Raw genomic sequence first — 24099 nt, 5'->3', positions numbered from 1 at the left:
GCAGTCCCTACTATTACATCTGTTTGCCAGTTACCTTAAAAATCTTTCTTTGCCATAATAATGAAGGACACTGAGAAATTTTATTTGTACCAAGAGTATTAGCAGCAGCTAATTACTGTACATAGCAGGACTACTGGCCAGTTCAAATTGACCTGCTGCCCCTCCACTCTCTTCCTGTGTAATCACTATCCCTAGGTGCCCTGTCAGTGAGAGAGGGAGATATATAAACAACTAGTAAACCTATTTTTTCTAAGATGGATCAACTGCTTAATGCAAAGGTTATTCAGTTTGATTTGGTGGTGAAATAAGAAGTGAGGAGATGGATGATTAATAACTCCAAGATATTAGCAGAGTTGTTTGTTATGGAGATACCAGATTATATTAATCTTTAACTCTGTCATTCTTATGCTGAATATTTCTTCAACTTGCCGAGTTATTCTAGGTACTTAAGAAAACTAGCTGTAAAATAAGATGCAAAGGAATGCTCTAAAAAGCGACAGAACTGTGGTGATCAACAAATAAGGAATTTTAGGTCCAGAAGGAGCCATCTGTCCTTGCAGTGGCAGAATCAATTCTTGGGGGAGGGCAAATGTAGATTTTTATCCTGTGATGCTCCATTAAATGCTTAAGATGTGTGCTGAGACAGGTGTTACTATAATAACCACAATAAATGTTCCTTCAGGTTTGTGAAAACCAGCATGGAACTATTGGGGCAATCATTAGGGATGATTATTGATGTCGCTGATTGAGAGAAATGACTGAATTCTTACTCGGGAAATCATTTTTTCATGTGAATAATTTCTCCTATTATGGCTCTCTCTCAAATCTACCCTCTTTCTGGAAGCTGATGGAAAAGCTTATAGTGGGAAAACACCAGCAATATTTTGTGTCTCTGACACAAAAAAGAACCTTGGATTTAGTTTTGAACACAACTTAGTTTGATCTCCTCTTGGAATTGTCTCTGTTCCTTAATAAATCTGAGGTATCACTGGTGAAACTGGGGTAGCTGTCATACATTGACTGCATCATTCCTGCATGCTGGATGAGAGAACAACCACGGAAGAAATTCTGTACCAGAAGTCTCACAGGTTCTTCTGGTTGCTGTAACATCTCTTATTCATTATGGATTTGAGGACATTAAGGATGTCGTCACAATTTTAATATCGTACAGAAATCACCATGTCCTTTCCCCAAACCTCTTATTTAAAAATGACTCTGTTCCTGTCCTTAAGTGAAAAAGTATTATCAACAATAAAGACATCTATGCAAATACCTCTTTTTACAGATATATGTATATAGATATGCACACACACATTCTTTCTCTGTGTACTTAATAGTTACAACTTTAAGGATCCTACAGGATGAAAGCCACTTTAAAAATGAAAGATATTACATATCCTAAGAGACTTCTACTTATCCTTTATGATCTTGCTTAATGTTCTACTAAATCATGCTTAGCCTGTTTCTTTCCCAGTTATACCCTCATTTACTACAATGAATTTTAAATCTAAACCTTTTCCAAATGGTTCCTTTAAATGTTCCTTACACCTCTGGCACAAACTTCCACACAACTCCATCGGTCTCTGGGGATTAACGCATAGGATTGGCATCATTTTCTCTATATCATCAGAATACTTTCAGGCTGGACTCAGAACAATAACAACTTGACAAAAAAATTATATGCCAATGCATGATGGTTTATCACTCATCCACAAAATTTAGTGGATTTCTTTTTTAATGGATAAAGGAGAGTTAGCAACTTAGATCATAAAAAGAAGCTAATTCAATTCAAAATGTGTTCACACAACTCATCTACCATTCAAACTCTCATAAAAATGTTTTAGGGGCAAGAGATAAATAGGTATTTTCTTGGCACTCTGCGCCAGGGTGAATTTTAGTTCAGGTAAAAGACTTCAGCAATCTTTGAATAATCTCTCTCACTGAGATTTATGGGAGCTTTGCCATTAAGTCTTATAGATGAAGGATAAGACCTAAGTATGCTTTAAAAGAAAATAGAATAAAATTGGTGCATTCCAGAACTGCATTTGGTTCTGAGCTTCCACTAAAACCTTAAGTTTACACCAGAAGCACAGCAGGCAATAGCAAAAATGTCCCGCGGATGATACCTGTTACTGCAGGGAGAGCTAACTGAGAAGTCTAAACGCAGTTCAGGGCTGAAAGGAATTATGATTTTAGATGTTTTTAATAAAATGCATTCATTTAGAGTATTTTTGCCTTTCATTTTTCATTAGTCTGTTAATAATTTGGAATAATTAACAAGGTTTGCATTTGTTTCAAAAATCATCTCATTTCACCTTTGAATCACTGTTAAACATATTCTATACTTGTCTTAGCTCTGCTTGCTACTGACAAGCACAGAGTCCCTTTGCCTGGATAAATACATCCCTAGTTCACATAAAATCTGAATGTAGATTACTCCTAGAGAAAAGCACTGAACATTCACAGAAGCTAACACCTTCTTGTTTCACAGTCAATTATTCATGTTTCCAGTCTATAAGACCATTTTTCTCTCCTTAAATAACCAAGTACTTCTCATTTACATGCTGAAGTTGCGCACTGAGGGAAATAGAAGGAAAGCCAGCCCACATGTTTGATCTAAGCATTTATACTTACAGAGAATAAACTTATAAGACACACTTTGCCCAAAAAAGGAACGTTAAATTAATGAAAACCACCAGTGGCTCATGTTTTTTATAGTATTTACTCTGGTATTCAACACAATATGTAATTGTTGCTATGGCAACTGCCACATCTCTTGGCACCATAATAATTCTCAGATAAATGGATCTTTGTCAGAGCAAACTCCAAAGCCAGTGTATATGAAACCTGCATTTCTTTGGTAGTGGGAATCTGCAGAGTTAAGTTGGAAGTATAAATTCAGTCCAGGCCTGAGGAAAAGCACAAGCCTATCAACAGAGGTGAGGGTGTGCTGCAGAGCTGAGTAAAAGGGGGAGTGTGGCTATATATGAAAAAATCATAACCGCTGTGCACTGCCATGGGACTTGCAGGGTCACTCAGAAACAGTCCAGCAAACAGGTACGGGAGTCACGTCCGTACAGCACTGTCAGACAAAACTCCCGCTTCGAGGGTTTGATCTAAAGTCTGCTGGAATCTGATTATTTCAGCAGGTTCTGGATTAGGCTGAAGGATAAAAAGGGAAAGTAGGTGACTGGAATTTCTACAGAAAATAGCTTATTTCAGTGGTTAAGGAGATTTCTTATATAAAAGGAGCTCTTTGTTGTTTCCCCAACAGCGAGTGGTCTGCACAGAGTATTTTTATAAAAATATAGCCAGAAAGGCAGCTAAATGATACTACAGAATGACCCATTGATGAGAACAAGCTCTTGCTTTCATTGACATTAATTAAGATGTATTCTGTGAAACCTGCGATGTAGCATTGCAGACTTAAAAAAAAAAAAATATGCATCCTTTCACTGGTGATTAAAGCAGGGAAAAGTCATTTACCAAAATACCATCAACACACAGGTATTAAATTCTAAAATCACTTATACCTCAACTTTTTATGTATGAATTCCAATTCAATAGGTGTTTGCAGTGCGATAACGAACAGAAGTAAAAGTAGTAATAACAAGTTAATCATTTAATGGCTAGTAGGAGAATGTTACTATGCTAAGCTTTCTGCCAAACTGAATGCAAAAGTGAGAAGATGAATTTTTTTTGTTTGGTCTTTAAGAAAACCCATGTTTATATGCCTGAAGGACACCTTCATATCCAAAGACAAAATACCGCCACAGCTTTTCTGAAAGAAATGGTATTCTATATACTGTTTTGATCAGTATAACAACTCATAAGTGTATCGTAGATATTGATGTGACTTACTCTATTTTGTGCCTTAAAATTAAATGCAAAACATGGTATTTTATTTATGCAGTGCATTACTTTTTGCAGCAACTGCTATATGCAAAATCTAATAATATAAAACTCTTCTAGCCTGTTTGTCAATATCTCAATACAAGAGTCCATCTTCATACTTTTGCACAGTCATTTTCAGCCTATTTGGAATTCTATTCTAAACTGAAAAAATGCTAATATACATTAATGGGAACGATTGCTTGCTATATCAGAGAGGCTGATTCTTGATCTTATTTTCCAAATAAATTATTGAACTGCCAGATGACTAAACTCAACTATTCACTTCCTTGCGTGAATATTTTTTCTGTGAGAGAATCCTGATTCATAATAAGATTATTGATCCTTTATCATCCGTTCTAAGGCAGAAAGCCGTACACGTAGGATTTAAGGCTCTAGGCACTTTTTATCGCATATCAATAAAATTTGCAATCTCTACCCTGCAGGGATAAAGCAGAGAGTAAGACACAAACAAGAAATGCTAACGTTTAAATCCAAGGAGCTTAGTTTCATTATTTCTGTTTGATACTATAGGAAAGAGAGGCACAGGCGTAAACCAACTTGCACAGACATATACCTCCAGGCAGTGACTTAGTAGGAAACAGAATTCAGGTCTGCAAAGCAGCTGGGGAAGTTTTCGGCCAGGCTGCCTCTCCTGTCCCTGCTATAATAAACATAGCAGGGTCCTGATGCTGGGAAAAGCAATGGTTTGTCAAAGGAAAAAGAGAAGCAGCGTATCTGTCTATCCCCTAGCTGTTACAAAGTGGACTGGACAGAGTAGCAGGACTAGAGCAACTTCATTTCCTTCAGTCTGAGCTACTGCTGGAGATGATTTTAAACTTTCTTTGTCTACAACATGCTGTCTCAGGGTGTGCTCCTCCCTCTTATCTCTTCTTTTCTTTCTCCTATTCCTTTTCCATCTAATGCCTGAAAAATGTCCTGAGGGTTTGACAGTTTCTATTTAATCATTTCATCCTTCTGTATAGAAGACTGCTGAGCACCATACAGTGAAGTTACTACCAGCCTGGAATTTCTGAATATCTGCCTGCCCTCTTATCTGCTTTGGTGCCAGACTCTTGATATCTCACTTCTCCCCACCCCTCACCCTGCGTCTGTGATGCTGTAACAAATAAACATTCTAAATAACCCCCTTTGCTGGGGGGAGGGAGGGGAACAAAAAAACACCACCAAAAAAACCCGCTGCATTTTGCCAACACACAAAAAAAGGCAGAGAAAGATTGTTCCCCAAGGTTTTCTTTTAGCTCCCAGTGTATTAGGGGTATATTCATTAGAACCAGAATTAGATTACAGAGGGGGAGAAGGACTAGCAGACAACCATTTCATTTAGCCTTAGACGACACAGTTCAATTCCCACCTTGCTGCATTTTGCAACTCGCAGTCTTTTATGAGACTCTAAAAAAGATTGGCTACACTTTCTGTCTTCCACTAAACCAAACTCTCTAAATAAATAAATAAATCCACTAACGTCTGCTCAAATGCTCAGATGTGATGAAGTTTCCAACTTGGGGTGCCCTATTATTTCCATAAAACAAAGCAAGGACCAAGCATTGGATAAGACATAAGTGAAAAAAAAATAATTATTGCCACTCATTGTCTCAGGCAGTTTGTTCCCAACTAGAGTTTGCAAGTGATTTATTTTTCCATTAGGGTTCTGAACCTCAGCAATTCTATGAATTATTCCAAATGAACCCAAAGTTCATTTTGGGAATCCTGGGTGAATCATAGCATTTCTATGTCTTTTTTTAATATCCCCAAGCACTCAAGTCCTGACTGTGTGACAGGGTATTAAGCAAACATTGGGTAAAGCAGAGCACAAGCACAGATACGCGTGCTTCACCAGCACTACCCCGTGGTGAATGCAAGTGAACTTCATGTCTTTCATTGAGCACCCTGACTGCCTGAGGGTACAAGTGTGTACACACAGGTAACTATTAAAAAGATGACACACTGTAATGTTACACCTTCCATAGGCCCATGGCAACGCTTCTGTGCACGTATATTCCACGTACCTCCCAAAAATGAGAGTAGCTTTTTTGTGAATACTTCCCTGTCGAGACAGACAGAAATCAATATATCTAGCCAAAACCATAGGAGGAAAGGGGCACTAACAGCAGGCTGTAGAAAACAATCTAACTGGAATCTGATGTACAGACCTTTGCTCTCGATAGCATGTATGCATATCTGTAGGTATAGCCATTCATGGGTTTTAGGGTAATTTTGCAGAAACATCCAGACATCTGGAAAAGCAACAGTGCTGAATCTGCTCTTCTGTCACTAGACCATGCAAAAGATTCTGTGATCAGAGAGCAGCAGCCAAGTTGGCTGATGATGTTGAGGAACCATCTATCTTCTATTGTAGTCACGGCCACCCTTTGATAGAAAGCTGCGGGCTCTGCAGGTCTAATATGCTTCTGGCAGAAAAGTAAGAAAACAGGTTCTTCAGACTCAAAAAGCAGAGTTAAATAGTAAGTGGTACTCCAACAGCCACTGACATACTATGGCCATGAAGTTAGTTTAAGTTAATCACTTAGGAATGATCAGTGAGGCCAGATAGAATCCTCCCACATCTTCAGGAGGAAAGAACCACACCCCTCCACCACTAGAAAACCAAAAGCTTTTCTGTGCACTCCAGATTTCAACTCTAAATATTTTCAATATTCATCTAAAGCATGGTTGGTAGCAATCACAAAGTTTTAGGAATTATGCGGTCTCTTCCCAGGCTCAGACTGCCAGTCAGCACATTAGAGATCGTTGTTGTCAGTCATTTCCAAACATGTTTGGAATCTGCAATTAGAAACATTAACAATGGGATTTCACAGATGTAGGTTACATGCTTTCAGAAAAGAAATGGCAGCTGCTGGCAGTGGGGAAATACTTAAGAACTACTTATCCCCTAATTAAACAAGGTACTGCACTCTAAGTATTGAATGCTAAGCAGTGCTCTAGCATGTGCTCATCTTAACCCTACAGAATTATGCTGAATTACTAAGGCTCCATCTGAGCATTTCTTAGCCAAGATTCCTTGCATAAACAGATGGAGCAGTTCTGCTGCTTCCATGCTGACACAGTCAGACTGTGAAAGTACAGGATTAAGTTCAAATTTATCATAAAATCACTTTAGATAGGATGCTGTAATCTTTATATCCTTCTCAAGTCTGACAAACAGAAAGACAAGACTGTCTGTGTTGTGTTTAAAATAGGCAAACAATAGCTGAAATGGTTGGTAAAAAAACATTGATTTAACCACTACAGAATGCTGGCTGAGGCCAGAGTAGGACAACCAGCCCCAAAGATCTTTATATTCCTGTGAAGAAGTGGATGATCCTCACTAGATGCATTTCCCAGGAACACATTAATGCACCATGTAACTCCCAATGGCACTGCAGACACCAAGGATCATCATACTAAAAGGGTAATCATCTAGTTATGAGCTGAATATCAAAATCCATAAAGAAGGGATGACTGCAGGTAGAGATGATGCTTTGAGGAGTCACCTATGAGAGAAGACTGGCAAGTGGCAGAATATTTAGAAGATTTAGACTGGTTTTCTGTCTCTGAAGCAACACAAAGCAGTTGGAACAGAATCCACGAGTGGGCGCCAAATTAGTCTTGGCTTCTGAATGTAGTCTGGTGATAGATTTCAACACTAGGCATTAATTAATATTGCTGGAACATTTTGAGAGAAGACTACCCAGAACCCAAGTAGGACAAAGAGAGAAGGTCACTGACCTACATCATAGTCAGTGCAAATACACATCTGTTAATTCCTACCAAGACAAGATTTCCCCAAATTTTAACTTCCATAGAATATTTCCCCTCAAAGACATTGAAGGGTTGCTTTTCTAAGAAAACCAGAATAAAACTTCAGAATATGATTCTCGGAGAGTCAGGTCTTCACACATAAACCAATCCCGTGAAGTTTAACTGCAGACCTCCTGTCAGAGTCTCAAACTCCTCTGTGGTTTCAGTAACTTCTAACTGGAGAATGAGAATCCCCATTTTGAAACTGCTCCGAAGATTTCAAAACCTGGAGCGTAAATAAAATTGTTTGAACATTCTTGTGAATGCACCAGAAGGAGCGTGCCTTGCTAGTTTGAGACACAAGATAGCCAAATGCCCAGCTCCTGCAAGTGTAGTTTTCCTACTCTGAATTTGGCAGTGCATGGTCCTAAATCTACAGCTCCACCACGTAAGAGACTCTCTCAAGTATGATCTTGTTAAAATTTAACTTTGTGAAGAAACAGTGTATTTAAATAAAATTAAATTCCTTTTAAGTTTTCTGATCAGCTCTCTGCAGTTACACATTCTGGTACTTTCTCTCCTGTCGGCAATCTATATTCACGTCGCATGCTGCTTAAAGTGCAGATCAAAACCTTTCCTCAGCCATGGACTTTCAGACGTTTGTTCAACCTTTCCCCTAAAGCTAATTTTTTTTTTTTTTTGTAAGGAAGAGTTAAGTTATACAAAGGTACTGTTGGAAATATAATGAGAACGCTGTCAGCTGAAAGTCTAAATACCAAAATAAGATAATAGATCAGTCATTTTTATCATGGTTTCTTTATACTTTCTTGAAATTATAGGTCTGTAAAGGTACCAGGCTTAATTGTCTAGTAAGCCACTGTCTTGCCTGCCTCTCTTCTAAATGCCATGACACAGAAATGAAGGCTATCTCCCATTGCCTTTTGTTGCTTTCATGGGTGCGAAGTAAACAATTCAATCAATTTGTGACACGCTTTTTCCCCATAGTATGAGGTTAGTGTTACACTGAAATTCAGAAGAAAAGAAAGGACACAGCATTCAGTGGACAGAGTGGAACAAAAATCACTAGTGCACAGAGACAAAGTGTAAATATGTGTTGCTATTTGCGTGAAGATGTTTATGTAGTTTAACATATAATAGTACCACATAAGCAGACCTATATGAAAAAATTAAATTCCACAGCATAGAATTCATTCCCATGTTCTTAGACCTGGAGCAAATGTGAATGTTCTGTAAATTCTAAATTACATGTTTAGACCATGATTTTCCATTTTCAGTTATAGCCAAAGCATGGCTATCCAGCATAATGTACACAAGAAGAACCAGCCTATTTTGATACTCGGGCTCTTTCATCTGAATAAATTCTTTATGAATGTTTAGCATTTACACCTAAAGATGAAATATATCATTCAAACCCTGGAAAATTTGTATTTTAAGTTAAACTAAAGGCTAAAACATTACAGCAATATCTGGATTGAAGACTGATTTTGATATCTCTGCTAACAGATTAAAATGACTTACAGTCCTAGATGGAACATGTAAATATCTAGCAGCATCTCCGTGGCACTTTCTTTTAGTCCTTTGTATTTATCTTACCTTTAATGCATCGTGTTTTTCATTTGCTCCAACAATCAAAATTTCTGCCATATCCTCAGCATGCTCAGACCTTGCGTGGACAAACAAGGCTCTGCCAGCTTCTGATACATTCTTTAGCGCAACTAAAGACCCGTCGGGTTCCACCTTAAAGTCTGAGTTAGAAACTTCAAATTTCAATTTGTTATTCCCCTTGCAGTCATCAAATTCCACTGCAGAAAAAAAAAGAAAAAAGAAAAAACACAATTATAAGTATCCACTTTGGAACACAGACTTCAAACATTTTTATGTTATTGACTTGTCTACAGATCTCAGGAAGAAATGTCTCCCAACCTAAAGGGAAAAATTTTCAAAGCAGCTTTGTATTTTTGTGACTATAATTCATAGACAAATCTTATGAATATGCACTTTCAGAAGGATGAGGAGATTTTGACCATGCTAATTGGGGAGGTAGGAGATAAACTAAGCATTTTGGACATGAACATTCTGTGAACACTCAAATCAAATGCAAAAAATGCACACCTAGTTCTACAAATTGGGCAGTAGCAGTAGAGACCTTGTTATCCTCCTCATCGTAACCTGGGATTTCTACAGGCTCTTCTGCTGGCAAAGTGGTTTGAGATAGCCCATAAATCTTTATGCTTGGAATTAGTTGTTTACAGAATATTCAACTTTGCCTACTGCAAAAGTGTTACATAACAGAAAAGTCAAATTATAACATTTCTTACGAACTACCAGAATTGTGATATAGCACATGAGCTGCACTATCAGTATAGCTAACGATTATGAGAACTTTTAATTAAACAACAGCCGTCAATAATCCTGTTTCACTTTACTTGGAAGATCTTCTCTGCGGCTCCTTCCTCCTCACACTTTTCCCCTGCTCCAGCAGGAGTCCCCTCCACAGGCTGCAGCCTCCTTCAGGACATAGCCGCCTGCTCCTGTGTGGGGTCCTCCAGGGGCTGCAGGGAACCCTGCTCTGGCACCTGGAGCCCTTCCTCCTCCTCCTCCTCCTCCTCCTCCCCCGGGGCTCACACTGCTCCCTCTCACACCTTTTTCCCTCACCCCTCACTCCCAGGCAGCGTTTTGCCCCTTTTCTTCAACAGGCTTCCACAGCGGCACCACCAGCCTCGCTGAGGGGCTCAGCCATGCCCTGTGGTGGGGCAGCTGCGGAACCGCACGGAACCGGCTGGAACCACCCGGAACCGGCTGGAACCACCCGGAACCGGCTCTGCCCAGCACGGGGCAGCCCAGCCTCACCTCACAGAGGCCCTGCAGCCGCACACCCTGTACATCGACAAAGGCATTAGAAACCTGAGGTGGGATTTTAAAAGAACAAAGTTGTGATCCTGTGAATTTGTGCCTGACTACCCTCTTACTGAGAAGAGTCCAAACTCTATACTCACCACAGTCTCTTACATAAAAGTTATCCCAGCACCTGAAAGATCTGCTTCTGCACAAGTTTTAGGCTTGCTTAAGTATTTTTAACTAAAAGTTGCTCCCATTTCCTCTGCTTTACTTGAGGGCTAGAGAACTATCCTTGGATTCACAGTGGGATAACAAACCAAAATTTCATCAGCTCATTTGCCATTTCATTGAATTTTGCTGAAAGCAAGAGGGATTATAAATAAAAAAGAAACAAAAAGCTCTTTCCCCTCAGATACTTCAATCCCTCCAGACAAACCTATCTCAGTCTGTCATGTTTCAGACCCTTGCTTGCAAAGTCTTACATTGCAGTAGAAGCGGGGCGGGGGAAAACATAGAATTTGGAAGCAGTAGCAGTTTAAAACAATTTCACAGTGCTCAGACTCTGCTGGTGTCCATGCTGCTCTGCGAGGCCAGGAACCACTCACAGAAAGGCTCTTGTGTCCACGGTAGGATTTTGACGGAAGGCGCTCTGTTAGCAAGGCCTCCCTGGCATAAACCCACCCGTTGCAATTTATGTCGGTGATACGACAAGTGTTTTAACAGATTCACTGCAATCTCCCAAAGCTGTCAACCCACAAAAAAGACAAAATTTTCCTGTCACCACAAATGTGGAAAGTTGAAATTCTCTATACTAATCACTGTATAGATTGCAGCCTTGATGAATTATGAGTAGATTCTCTTAACTTATTCTTTTCCTCCCTTTAAAAAACAAAACAAAACAAAACCACCAAAAAACCCCAAACCAACAATGAAACAGGGTCTTAGTTAGGTACCTTCTTATATTGGATAAATATGTGCTTCTCATAGTCAAAAACTGCTGGTGATCTACTGTCTATTAATAGCTTACAACTGGAAAAATTTGGTATCATTCCCTGAGAAATTAATTATGTCACGAGTAAAAAGTAAAAAAAAAATAAAAGCCTAACAAAACTGTGATAAAGTAATCACATAAAAACAAATGTCATAGTTCTGAGCTCTAGCATCACTCAGCCAAACACTACAGGTCACATTCAAAAAGAGGACATGCTGTGTTCTGCTTCAAAAAGAGGGGAGAAGCTGGCTGGGAGTACATTTCTCCCACATTGCTGGTCAGCATTCACAAACCTTGAGATTCCTGCATTGCTGCCATCTGCATGCACTGCAGAAATTCAAAGACCACATGCAGATTTGACACATGGAATCAGGAGAAGTACTTGGATCTGTATTCTATATTCCTTGAAGTTATGAATTTGACACTTTTAGATCTTTTATATTTTGGTCATCTATTGACCTCGCTTTATGAAACCCTGCAACTTTTTCCAACAAGGGCAGAAACAGAATTGTTGGAAAGTGGGAAACTGTTTTCTTACCATATCTCATCCGAAAGCACTGATGCTTTCAATTCCCAATTGTACCACAGAAACAAGAGTATTTGACGAGGTTAATAGCAAGGAGAGGGAAAGAAAATGAAAAGGCTCTGAGAAGTACTGATATGTAGGAGAGAAATTAGAAGGGGGTGGAAGATGAAGTGATCATAAGGATAGAGAACATTGAAGATTATTCGGGCCAACAGAGATGAAAGGAAAGCCAATTGTTAAGAGAGTTGAAGAGAACTGTAGCCTTAGATAAAATCCCTAGTCTGAAGTTAGGGGCAAATGTGAACTTCATCAGAATTACAGTGTCTCCTGGACTGGGATGACCAGGGAACATCGCACGAGATTGCATTGCATTCCCAGTCATTTCATGATGCCCCTCACTAGGAACGTTTGCTTCCTTAAACTCATGTGGCTTCTGGGGAAAAGCCAATGCAGATACCCAAAATTTACAGTACTTGAGCTGCCTGTACCAGCTAAGGAGCTGGCCCTGGCCCTGACCACACTTTCCTGCCCTGCCAGGCACTCAGGAGAGATCTGAGGAGTTTCAACTTCATCAGCTTTCTCAGCTTTCCCACCTGTGGCACTACATGTATCTCTTAAACAAACCTACACATTGCTGATGCTCTAAAAAAGCATAGCCTGTTAAATACTGGGCAAATAGGATTTTTAGTTCTTATTCTCTGGTGAGCAAAACTTGTTTTGTACACAAAGCCTGTGTACAAATCTCTATTTAAAAACTATAAAGAGTGACTAATTAATTACTCCTCATGTCCTCCAAGTACTAACCAGCATAACAAGAAACCAGACAGGGTTTTGTGGATATCAGTTGTGGGAAGGTTCAGATGGATATCAAATAAAGCTTTCCAGTTAACCATTAAAAGAGGGTGCTGCAGACATGCTGAATATCTACCATTGCAGGGTTTTAACATGAGGTTAATCAAATACCAGCTTAATCCAAAATCACTCAAGACCAATCTCAGTACCTGATCCTGCTTCAAACCAAGAGGTTGGACTAGATGGCACCTTAAAGTCTTTTCCCACACATAAAAGTTATAGATTCAATTAATTCCCCTGTCCTTTCAGGTCTACATTAGGCCTATATACGTGGCATTCATTCAAGAAAAGAAAAACTACAAAAATGCAGTGCACTAATCACTGTGTCTTACTACACAGCTTATTCATCTAGCTGAGTCCTGGACACTGAACTCTCTCCCAAGACTGAAGGGAATTTGGGCATGGGACTGAACTTCTGAATACAAGATGAAGAAACACACGCAAGAAAACAGAAAACAGCTCAGACTGTTCCAACTGAGAAGCTATCTAAATGATCAAAAGTGCCAGGTTTCAAGAAGGTGGTACAGATGTCTCTTTTCCAAAATAAAACATCCCGTTACAAACAGTTCTTCCAATAAGATCATTTCAGATTAGTATTTAAACAATCCCCAGATACCAAAAAAATAAAAGTAGTTACCAAAATCTATGTCACTTGGATGGATAGTGCATGCTCTAAGGAGTCTGCCAAGGTTCATGGAGAGAAGAGACCAAACCGTCTGGCACTGCCTGAAATGAAAAGCTGTTCTCCCAATATATAACACTTCTCTGCTTGGCAACAATGATGACGTATGATCCTTATGATGTACGACAATGTTTATGATGTTCATACATTTGTCACAGAGATGCAGTGTGAGAAAAGCCATGGGATGGGTAACTGACATAATTCATACTGCCCAGCTGCATTATAACAAGATTGGATGAATGGCAGCCAGATGAGAGCGGCCACACACACTGAAACCTCCCATGTCCTCCTGCACGCTCACTTTGTGTTAGAGCTTAAGGAGTTTAACTAGATCGTAAGCTCTTCAGATCAAAGACCGCTTGTTCGCTCTGTGTCTGTACAGTGCTTGCAACAAAATGATTCATGTTTGGTGCTCAAGGTGTTACAGAAGTGCAAAAAGTTAATAATAGTAACTGTTCAGATAGAGCCCTAAACTAAAATTTTGATAATGCTACACCAGACATGACTAGTGATTGTGTCTCATTGTCAAGAACTCAATGGGCAATTAAAACAATGATCTAATATTTATTTACATGAAGGCAGAGTTCTTCATTTATTGATGCATATATGACTCGATGTTCCTAGTCACGCTCCAGCTGCCAAATGAACATCTTTATTGTGCTTAATATGCCATATGGTATGAGACAGGCTCCAAAACTCCATGCAAGCAAAATGAAAATACTGCCAAGCATCTCCCAATGAAAAACAACATGCATGTCACTCATTGCCCTCTGTTCATTTTTCAGCCTCCTATATTAGACTTTTACTCCTTTCTGTAAGAAAGCTCATTCACATGTGAATTGTACAGAATATTTTTGTCCACCAAGCAATATTCATTATTAGCAATACGTGCATGCATCCCAAGGCTTTAATCGCTGACTTTGAGCTTATTATCATCAAAGGATCTGTTGGAGAAAGGATTCTTGTGCAAGATCTCAAGTCCATTACTGTAACGATGGGAAACTGAAGTTGCGATTGGAAATATTACCTTTTATAAAGCTCAGCAAGAAATCTCAAGTTCTGGGATTCATCACTTCAGTGCATCCCGTTCTCACTGTTATGATATGCCACATATGTGAGGTTTCTACACAACTGTGATACTTATGATAATGAACCACAGATGTTTTAAAGAATACCATTTTAAAACATTGAAAGGTTATCAGTTGGATTTCTTGTAAACTATATAAAAAGAAAACAAGCTGAAATAGTTTTCTTATATTCAAAAGCATACATTAGGCTGATATATTCCTCTTCGAAAGTAATTTTTTTCTGAGTTTAATTCTTAGAAGTTTAATTTGTTTTGAACAGAAATACGGAATCCATAATTTTGTCTCTGAAGAAATCTCTACAGAGGTATTCTGAATAATTAAATATACATATTTATCTATAAACACACAAAAACTTACTGTGTATGTCTCTATATATAGATATTCGTATTTTTATGTTAGCTAATGATAGCTAGCCATAAAATGGCTCCTCAGTGAGGAAATTTCACATTGGAAATACACACCAAACACACACACAGACTTAATTAGTCTATCAATGAAGGTTAGGATCCTTTTTGTAAATACAACCCAGTCTTGTTCAAATCAGTGGGAATTACAGTATCAAGCAAATATTATCCCATGTACTTTTTCTTACCGTTTTTAGCAAGTAACTTTAAATCATATTGAAACCGCAAGTCAGAAGCTGTACCTGTGAGAGGTCTATAGATACAAGAAAAGAACATTACAGCTGCGCAAAGGCAACTTAACTTTCCAGCCTAGCAGGGATCCCCTTTTAGCTCTGCTAAAAAGTCCTCCCTGCTCAACGATATTAGCAAAACACAGAAGTTAGACAGAAACTGGCAAAGCTGAGCTTCATTAACTACAAAGAGAAAAGTGATGGTTGAAGCAAATGGAAATGCTTCCGAGTGCTGCTGTTGTATATAAAAATTCATAAAGTACCATGACCTAGCAAAGCTCTTGTTAGCAATAAACATTAACGCTGACTGAAAACAGCAGGTAAGTAACTAAGGAGATGGTAACAGGCCACCACGTGACAGCCTTTGTCGTCGCACTGTTGAATGCCTGACTCTGGTGCAGGGTGTCACACAGCAGCCCAACACAAACTAATAGAAATGCAAAGCGTTACGAGTCTTCAAGAAATTAACTATCCTGTCAATGTGGAGAGGATAAAATCTACCTGGAACCAACACATCTGGACAACCTAAATCCATCCAAGAACAAAAGAGGAAACTGTTACAACAACTAATGACAAAGGCAGCCGAGAAACAAAAGAAATGCTGCTTTTCAAGTCAACAATATTGTCAATTAGGAGAAACAGCTTCTCTCCCTTCCTTTGAGATGCCTTCAAAATCATCTCTGGAACATGGGTTCTGGCAGGGAGCCCACAGCGTGTTTATTTCTGTTGTTTTTCTGCAAGAGTACCTGAACAGCAGAAGGAAAAAGAATAGAAAGAGAACAACGCTGCCCCACGACACTTTTGGGGCAGACTGAAGTTCTGACAAGACACTGTCAACAGTTAGGTCAGACAGGTTGTAGCTTAAGATATGAGGTTATCATTATTTCATATCCAAAAGTGCTCTAGAAATAATGGATTTGGGGCTTACAAAAGCTACAAGCATGACTAAAATATTTCTTTACACAAAAAAAATCTTATTGAACATTTAAGAAAATGAACAAAATGAATTTTATTAAAATCTTTTTTGCAGGTTTTTTAAACAGTTTAATGCTAAATTCTAGCTCTGCAGCAGAATTGCTACAGAATGATTTTTTTTAATCCAACAAGCAATAATAGGTTATTATCTCCCACTGCATGTTTATGATTCTCTTGTATCTATATAATTTTTTATGTGCCCCTGAAGTAAATTATAATGACAACTTATTTAGCATCCGGATAGTCAAAAACTGAGGAAACATGAGCAACAGTACTGTGTTCATCAAACTATAACAAGAATTGCTTAATACAAATACACATCTATATTTGACTTCTTTGGAAGAATAAGTACTAAACAACAGACTTTATCCTTGCACACACTTATAATGTCTACAAAAACAAACTGATTACCTAAACTGGCAAACATCTCCATGCAATTTGTGTGTGATGACCAGATTTGTGCATAGCCCTGTTAAAATGCAAAAATTAGGCCAACAGTTCATCCAGCGGGCACTAGGGTGTACATATCTGCCCTTCAGAGAACACCCTTTCCACAGTATAAATGCTACCTATTAATAGTCACAGGTTTTTCCTGTGCTGTCAAAATGCATAGCAAGAATATATCACAGATAGGAGATAAGCTTCCCATAGATCAAGAAAGACAAGGGATTTCACCCAGAAAACCAGCTGTAGCCAATAAAAGGTGCAACATTTTCACTGGAAGAATCACGTTGGTCCCTCTCCTGCATTACCTAGCTACCACCAATAGTCCTAGCAGAGCTGAAAAATTGCTAACAATTTGAAACTCTGTAGTGCAGTTCACCTGAGCCATAAGAGCTACTAGACTGAAGGCTTCCTCTGCCTTTGTGTAACTGGTATGATGTGTGATTCCAGAACAAGCGACTCCCTCCCCACTGAAGACCCACATTAGTGATGCTCTGCTCTGTCTCTCCTCACCTTCTGCTATACCCAACACTGCACTCTGGCACCTTTTCACACCTCACCAAGCTCTCTGCCTCTCCTCTCCTAGCACATCACAGCACCACTTGGCTAGATACAAGTATGGCATCAGGTACCCCGAGCTAGAGCTGAACAACCCTGCCCTACAACCAGAAGCATCGCAACTTGTATCAGCCCAGCACTGAAGAAAAATGTATTAGCCCTGCAGCACTGGGGTTGCTGTTTGGGATTCCAGCGAGTATTTTCACAGAGCGCTATGTGAGCAAAATAGCTCCGTCAGCACCAAACTCAAGGATTCCTGCCTTTTTCAGCACAGATATGTTGCTGCTCCTTCTTGCCTTTTTCCACCATGCTCCCTCTTTCCTTTCTCCTAGAAAGAAAGATCCCCCAATGGCATCTTGTATTCTTCAGCAAATTTATTCTACCAACAGGGCTCCATCAGCAGTCTCCGGCTGCTTGAAGTTATGGGAAAATACAAACACTACAATCAAAACTTAAGGCATTCCCTCCTCCGCCCAGCAGAATTCACCAGCGCACATTACATGATACCTTCACACATCCTTTCGCTGCCTGTTGTCTCATTTAGGGCAAAAATCTAATCAAGTGGAAGGAGTTGTAATGAGTTGTTCTCAGCTGGAAGTTATCTTGACTCATTCATTACAATATAGACACGTTATTGACTGATCTCCTGGGTCAGTGGCTGCATTATAAGGCATAGTAATACTATAGCTTCTGCTCTAAGCCCTAGAGAAAAATTACTATTTCAACAAAAATATGTCAGTGAGTGTGTCTGAAGAAAAATATAAAAAAATCAAACTTTAGATGTTATATCACAGTCATTGATCTTCTGAGCACAACACATAGTTCAGTTTAAATGGAGCTGTTGCCTCTTTGTAAATGCAGAGGACACTTAAACCAATAATACGTTTGTGGAGCTACAGTCTCAAGGGAACTGTCACATCTGTGGGGGAATATGACATTTCACTGTTAACACTGCATTGATTCCGAACAGTCCAAATGACCCCAAACCCAGAAGCAATATGTAGAAAAGACTCTTTTTAACTTAGTTTCAATGAAAGAGTTTCCCATTGCAATGCAAATGATCAATATTATTCCATTTTAGCAGATTTACATAACATTTTGCTAAGAACCCCAGGAGAACATAAGACGAAATTAACTTTAGATTCTTACAAAACCTTTACTGACTGAGTCCGAGACACAGACAGACAGAATCAAAGACATTCAAATGTATTCAATATGTTGTGGCTCTGCAAATTGCTGTAAGAAGTTTATCGATATGAGATTAATTTTATCCTATAGGGGAAGAAGATGAGACAGAAGTCAGAGTTTGTACAAAAATTCCCAGTGGAATATAATGGATAATTTCCTTTGAACGCTGGTTGAATAAAGCATCAAGAGGCACTACTGACCATGAATTTTCCTGGCTTCTGCACAAGCACACATCTGATCTTTCAGCAGTCACCCTAAGCGCTTCCCAAACCAAATTTCTTGATATATGTAATTTATTGAAAACTAATCAGTTGAGGTTGTATTCAGCAGAAGAAATGGTGTCACAGGAGATTTAACTATGTAAATAAATTGCTGCCAGCAGATGTCAAAAAGTAACAACAAGCAATCACTCACAGGAAATAACTACAGTGCAACCAGCACAGAAAGTACCTTATTTACGCCAGTATGTTTTTAAAATGTCTCCAAAGCCACAAATTTATTTAGTAAGGGTTTTCAGTTAACTAGACAATTAGCCACAGGTCATGGGGATTTTTTCCCTCAAGTTCACAATTAAAACTGTTTGTCTTCAAGGTCGGTTTGTTATAATTACAGTGATCTGTCATTTCTTAATGTGATCTGTCATAACTTCTTGTTTCCTTTTTTTTAAATTTTTTTTCTTTCTTTTTTTTTAATGGCACAAGCTTCTGTCAACGCTCGACGAAGACCAGTTTTCTGCAAGTCTTATGTTAATTTAATCGAAATTATGATACACTACTAGATGAACAGAAGAGTCACTAAATTATTTACACATTTACATTTGCCTGAAGTTTGGGCCATTAGTAAGAAAGCTTACTAAATGACAGAAATGAAATACTAGGCCTCACTGGAGGAATGGATGCTTTGTCCACTCCTTCAGTGGGAAGTACAAAGAACTCAGTGATTTGAGGATGGAAGAAGAAATTACTATTCAAAAAAAATATCTTTTGTCCTATACCAAACCCATGGTAACCACTTGCACCCTTATACACTTTCTTTTTTCAGAGATGGGAGAAAAAACTACTGCTTGGTATACCTCTCTTGCTCTAGCAGTACATTGAGACAAGAAGTCAAAGTGCAGGAGCTTTTCATTAAATAAGCTATCAATACAAAGTGCGTTTTACACATTTCCCACAGATACTGTGCAGAGGCAATATTGCCTCCATCTTTTCAATCCTGGGTCTTGGTTTCACCTTCTGTGTGAAATTACAACTAATCTGTAATTCCACAGTGAGTTGCATAGACTGCTTCCTAATATCAACGCTCTGATCAGAAGCAAAAATGTTGGTCGATACATGGCAGGAAATGTTTAAAAAAAATAATCCATGGACATCTACATACAGCTGCCCTTCTTCTGGAATCATAATCATTATAAAAGTCTGTCTTGATGTACAATAATGTTTTCTTAAAAGGCATCCCCAGGAATAAAGCTTTCAGCTTGTGCCATGTGCAACTAATTTCCAAAGAGCACTCAGTGGTAGGAGTCTGTTTCAGAAATAGAGAATGACGCATCATTTACAATACATAAAAGGAAATGAGAGTGAGTAATAAATCCATTCTGTAATATTTTCCTTTCAAAATGGATACTGTAGGTTGCTGGCCTGTTTTCCCAGCTGCTGAATGAGTAATGTCATGCCTGAAAATCTGCTCAAACCATTTATTCAGTGGGTTGTTCAACTTTCCCAGTGAAAAACTGAAACAAAGTTCCTCCTGTTTCCAGGAGAAATCTTTTGCCTTCTCATCTTCTCTATCAATGAACCTGGTGGAGAAATAACAATTTCTCTTCGTGCTTTTTACCAAGTTCTCTCAAGTGAGTTCCCTCAATCTTTATTTAAGAGTCACCAGTAGGAAGTTGATTTTTTCGTACACATCCGACAAATGCACAAATAACAGACCTACACTCCTTTTCAGTCCTCAGTCTAAAAATTGGATTATTAAAGTACAGCCCTTGGACACAGTTTATGAATAGCTTTTCAAAAAGCCTTCAAAAAATCTAAATTGTATTTAAATTTGCAAAATTAGTTGGTAGTTAAGCTTTTGTTTTACTGAAGTATCAAGCCAATTCCAACACACAAATCATTCTATAAACCATGGAAAATCAACCACTTAATTGCAGCCTGCTAAAGTACAAAACTTCTGAGATTAACAGAGAAAGCCACCTCTCAAAACTCTGCTGGATTTTAAACTTGCTCAACTTACCATCATCTCTTTCAAACAATATCAGTGCTTGACTAACAGTTACAGAACCAAATAACCTTGGTTTAGATTTTGACTCTCACACTAAGATCAGACAAGTAGCACTGCTGAGAACAATGTAATTAAAATTGCACCATATAATCTTGCTTTGCACAGTCATTCCCAGAACAGTTTCTATTCACATCAAACACAGGCTTTTATACTTCAAAGACAGACAGGCTTTGGCATCTTCCACAAAAGAACTGACCTGAGGGAAAGTATATTCTGTCAGTCAGGATCATTTATAAGCAACCTGAAATTTGTTTACATAGATAAACCAAGGAAAGAACATCAGGCTACTGAAGTTTCTGCCTCTTTTTAATAACTAAGAAACAACAAAAAAACCCACAGGTAGCATGTACAACCCAACAGTGATTATTTGATGAGCCAGGTGACACTGCCATTCATGTTTGCTGCTTAAATGGGTGGCATTGCTACACATGCTCACATTTAAACAAGTAGCATTGTGTATGAAGCAAATGACCGTGAAAAGTTATCTCAATCACTTAACATAATCTACATTTCAAATAGAGACTATGGTTGGTAGTGCCATTTGGCTGCTTGCTGGTTTCCAAAGGTGGATATCAACTTTCATTTAGCACTGTGTACATAATGGTACCAGCTTATAGTTTGCATCAATGCAACCACAAACTAAGGCTGAGGTCAACACAGTGTTTGATTCCAAGCCTTTTTGTCAGCTTCAGGAATATGGATCAGGCTGATAACTGACAGTTTCTGCAGAAAGCTGTGACCAATGAATAGAATTTTTCCTTATATTAAACTCCATAATCAACAAAAGGGTGCAATGAAAAGCTATCTGAGCCAACATCCCAGATATGCACACCCACAACAGGGACTGTTTGTAGAAAAAAAGCATTACATGAAAAATGAAAACAGAACATCTCTAGTGTGGAAATTAAGGACATCATAATATAGTAATACAGTTTTATATTATTTCTTATTAACATCATTTGTTTTCATATGGTGATCACACTGGAGACAGATCAGACAAGATGCTGGCCTACCAACACAGTAAATACAATACTGATTTCGTAATCAATATATAACTAAAATGTTATTTCCAAGTACTCTCTTAGATTTAATAAACTACAGTTATTCCTAAAACTACAGGAATTCCATGTACCTTCATAGTTGCCAACACAACAAAATTTGCTGGTCATTCAGTGGCAGATCTGCATCCACTCATTTAATTTATTTTTTAAAATCTAATATTTACTTACTTACATTTTTTCCAAGTCCAGCAGATGAAAAAAAGCATGATTCCTCATCTTCCCTTCTCTTGCCTTAGACTCAGTATAGGTACCATTCCTTGCAAATGCTCTGATGACTGCACTGAGAATTAGTGATACAGATTTCCTACGCTATCACCTGACTTTGCAGTATTAGAGTGCAGAAACCTTAGCATATCTTTTGAATAACTGGCTCTTTTCTTTCACGTTAGAATAACTGTAATGATTACAATGCTTATGAAGTTTAAAGAAATAAGATAATAATCAGTCAATCTTTACTTTGCTTCTGGTTATAAACCCATTAAAAAAACCCAAAACAAACAAACAAAAAAACCAAAACAAACAACCAACACTAAATCTGTGCATTTTGCCAGCTCATGTCCCCTTCCAAAGCATTAGTCTCCTGTGACAAATAAAGCACTATCCTTCTGTAGATATTTGTGTTGCACTTTGATAATGGCTACAATCATGACAAACTGAGAATTCATTTGGTAAATGTGATTTGCCAAAAGTTTTCAAGTGACACAATGTTATTTATTTATACACATGGCTGCTTAGCAACTTTGTAGTAGTTCTATCCAGGAATTGAGGTGTAAATAAAGAAGTATGCTATATCAGAGAGTGCATATGGGACATTTATAGATTTAGGAACAGAAAGGTTATCAGAATTCATCACCTAGCAACACATATAGTAGCATCAGCTCCCATGTCTAGCAAGCATCTAGCAAGTAATATGTTATAAACTCCACTGACTAGTGAGTTAACTTGGTAGTCTGAAGTTTAAATGAACTCTACAGCTAATTAAACTTAGCTCAGCACTTCTGTAGGCTGTATGTTTGCATTTTAGCACATGCTTTATTCTGGAATAAACAGTTGCCATTCACTCATCAACAGATGGGTCACATTCAAAAGCTGACAGATTCCGAGGAAATAAGAATACAGAAATGCCATACACTTTCTTACGGTTCCCAAGAAAACGAGAATGGTTACATAATGCATGTAAATACAACGCACAGAAGCAATTCTGAGAACAGGCTGAGAGCCCTGTAGACTCCGAGAATACGATCAAACTGTAGTGTCAACATGGTTTCCACAATGCAACTTTGGTGATGATTCCAGTACAAAAGATTGGTTTTACAACTCCACACTTGTCTTAAACATTTCAAAGTGATGGATGTAATTATTCACTAGAATCATTTAACAATAGACTACAACCTGCATCAATGAATATTAACTAAAAATAAAATTAGTTTTCAAGTACCAAAGGCTTTCTGCATTCAGCCTGCTAGACAACTTTCTTTCCCTCCCTCCTTTTCTCTCTCCCCTCGCTGTTTTGCATAAATACTCTATTATTATAAACTCCCACTGTCTTGAAACTGATGAGAGATATTATTGTATAGGCAATGCCTGCTATTGTATTTCAATGTAGAGTGATATAGGTGCAATGTTACCATCATAATTTAAAGTTGTTTCTCTCTTATTATTTTAGGAATGCAAATTCTTAATCAACACCTCCGAGACCTTTGTTTTGAAAAACTCTTTATTAAAATTTCCTTGCAAAGCTAAAGGCTAAACAAAAGCAGATTTCATTACAACTCTGACAGACATCCATTAATGTTTTGAACTTCTGCCAGAGACAAGTCTACAATGAGTACATTCTTCACCATGGAAGCTTTCAGAGAAGACTAAATTACAGACAGAGAGCTGGATCTTGAACGGGCATAAACAACACAGCCCAGCTATCCATTTCCTACACAGAGAACAGTTATCTTAGATGTATCCCAATCCTGGCATATGAGAACATTTCCTTGCAGAAGGAATCAGAGCCCAGCAGCCCTGGCTTAGTAAATTTGGTTACCTGGCCAATCATGACAAGCAATCAAGAAAGAAAATATAGACTCTTTACATTCACCCACATCTTTGTCTGTCTTTGCAGACCAAGCCTTTATACTGTTTGTGTACTCAATCTCCAGGCTGCTCCACGTGGCTCACACCTTGACAGCACATGACTGAACAAGCACCAAGGATGAACGTGCCCAGCTCTTCGAGGAAGTGTTTCTCTTAGTGATTTACCATTTACGTGCCTGCCTTCCATGAGCTCTGCTGCTGACACTATCTTTCCATAGAA

General features: G+C 38.4%; 1 protein-coding gene across 3 annotated transcripts in view; it reads right to left on the bottom strand.

The window, feature by feature from the left end:
• Positions 1-24099, bottom strand: part of CDH13 (cadherin 13) — a 520720-nt gene that overhangs the window by 337753 nt on the left and 158868 nt on the right. For all 3 annotated transcript variants that reach the window (XM_087740241.1, XM_009467298.2, XM_087740242.1), the window contains one exon: positions 9268-9476. In XM_087740241.1, coding sequence (XP_087596367.1) covers positions 9268-9476 — 209 coding nt within the window. The remainder of the gene's footprint in view (positions 1-9267; positions 9477-24099) is intronic.

This window comes from Nipponia nippon, unplaced genomic scaffold (assembly GCF_047370975.1).
Source record: "Nipponia nippon isolate SJK-2023a ecotype South Korea unplaced genomic scaffold, ASM4737097v1 scaffold_7, whole genome shotgun sequence".
Classification (NCBI taxonomy): Eukaryota; Metazoa; Chordata; class Aves; order Pelecaniformes; family Threskiornithidae; genus Nipponia; species Nipponia nippon.
The sequence above is the reverse complement of the archived record's forward strand: the minus strand, read 5'-3'. Positions and strand labels throughout refer to the sequence as shown.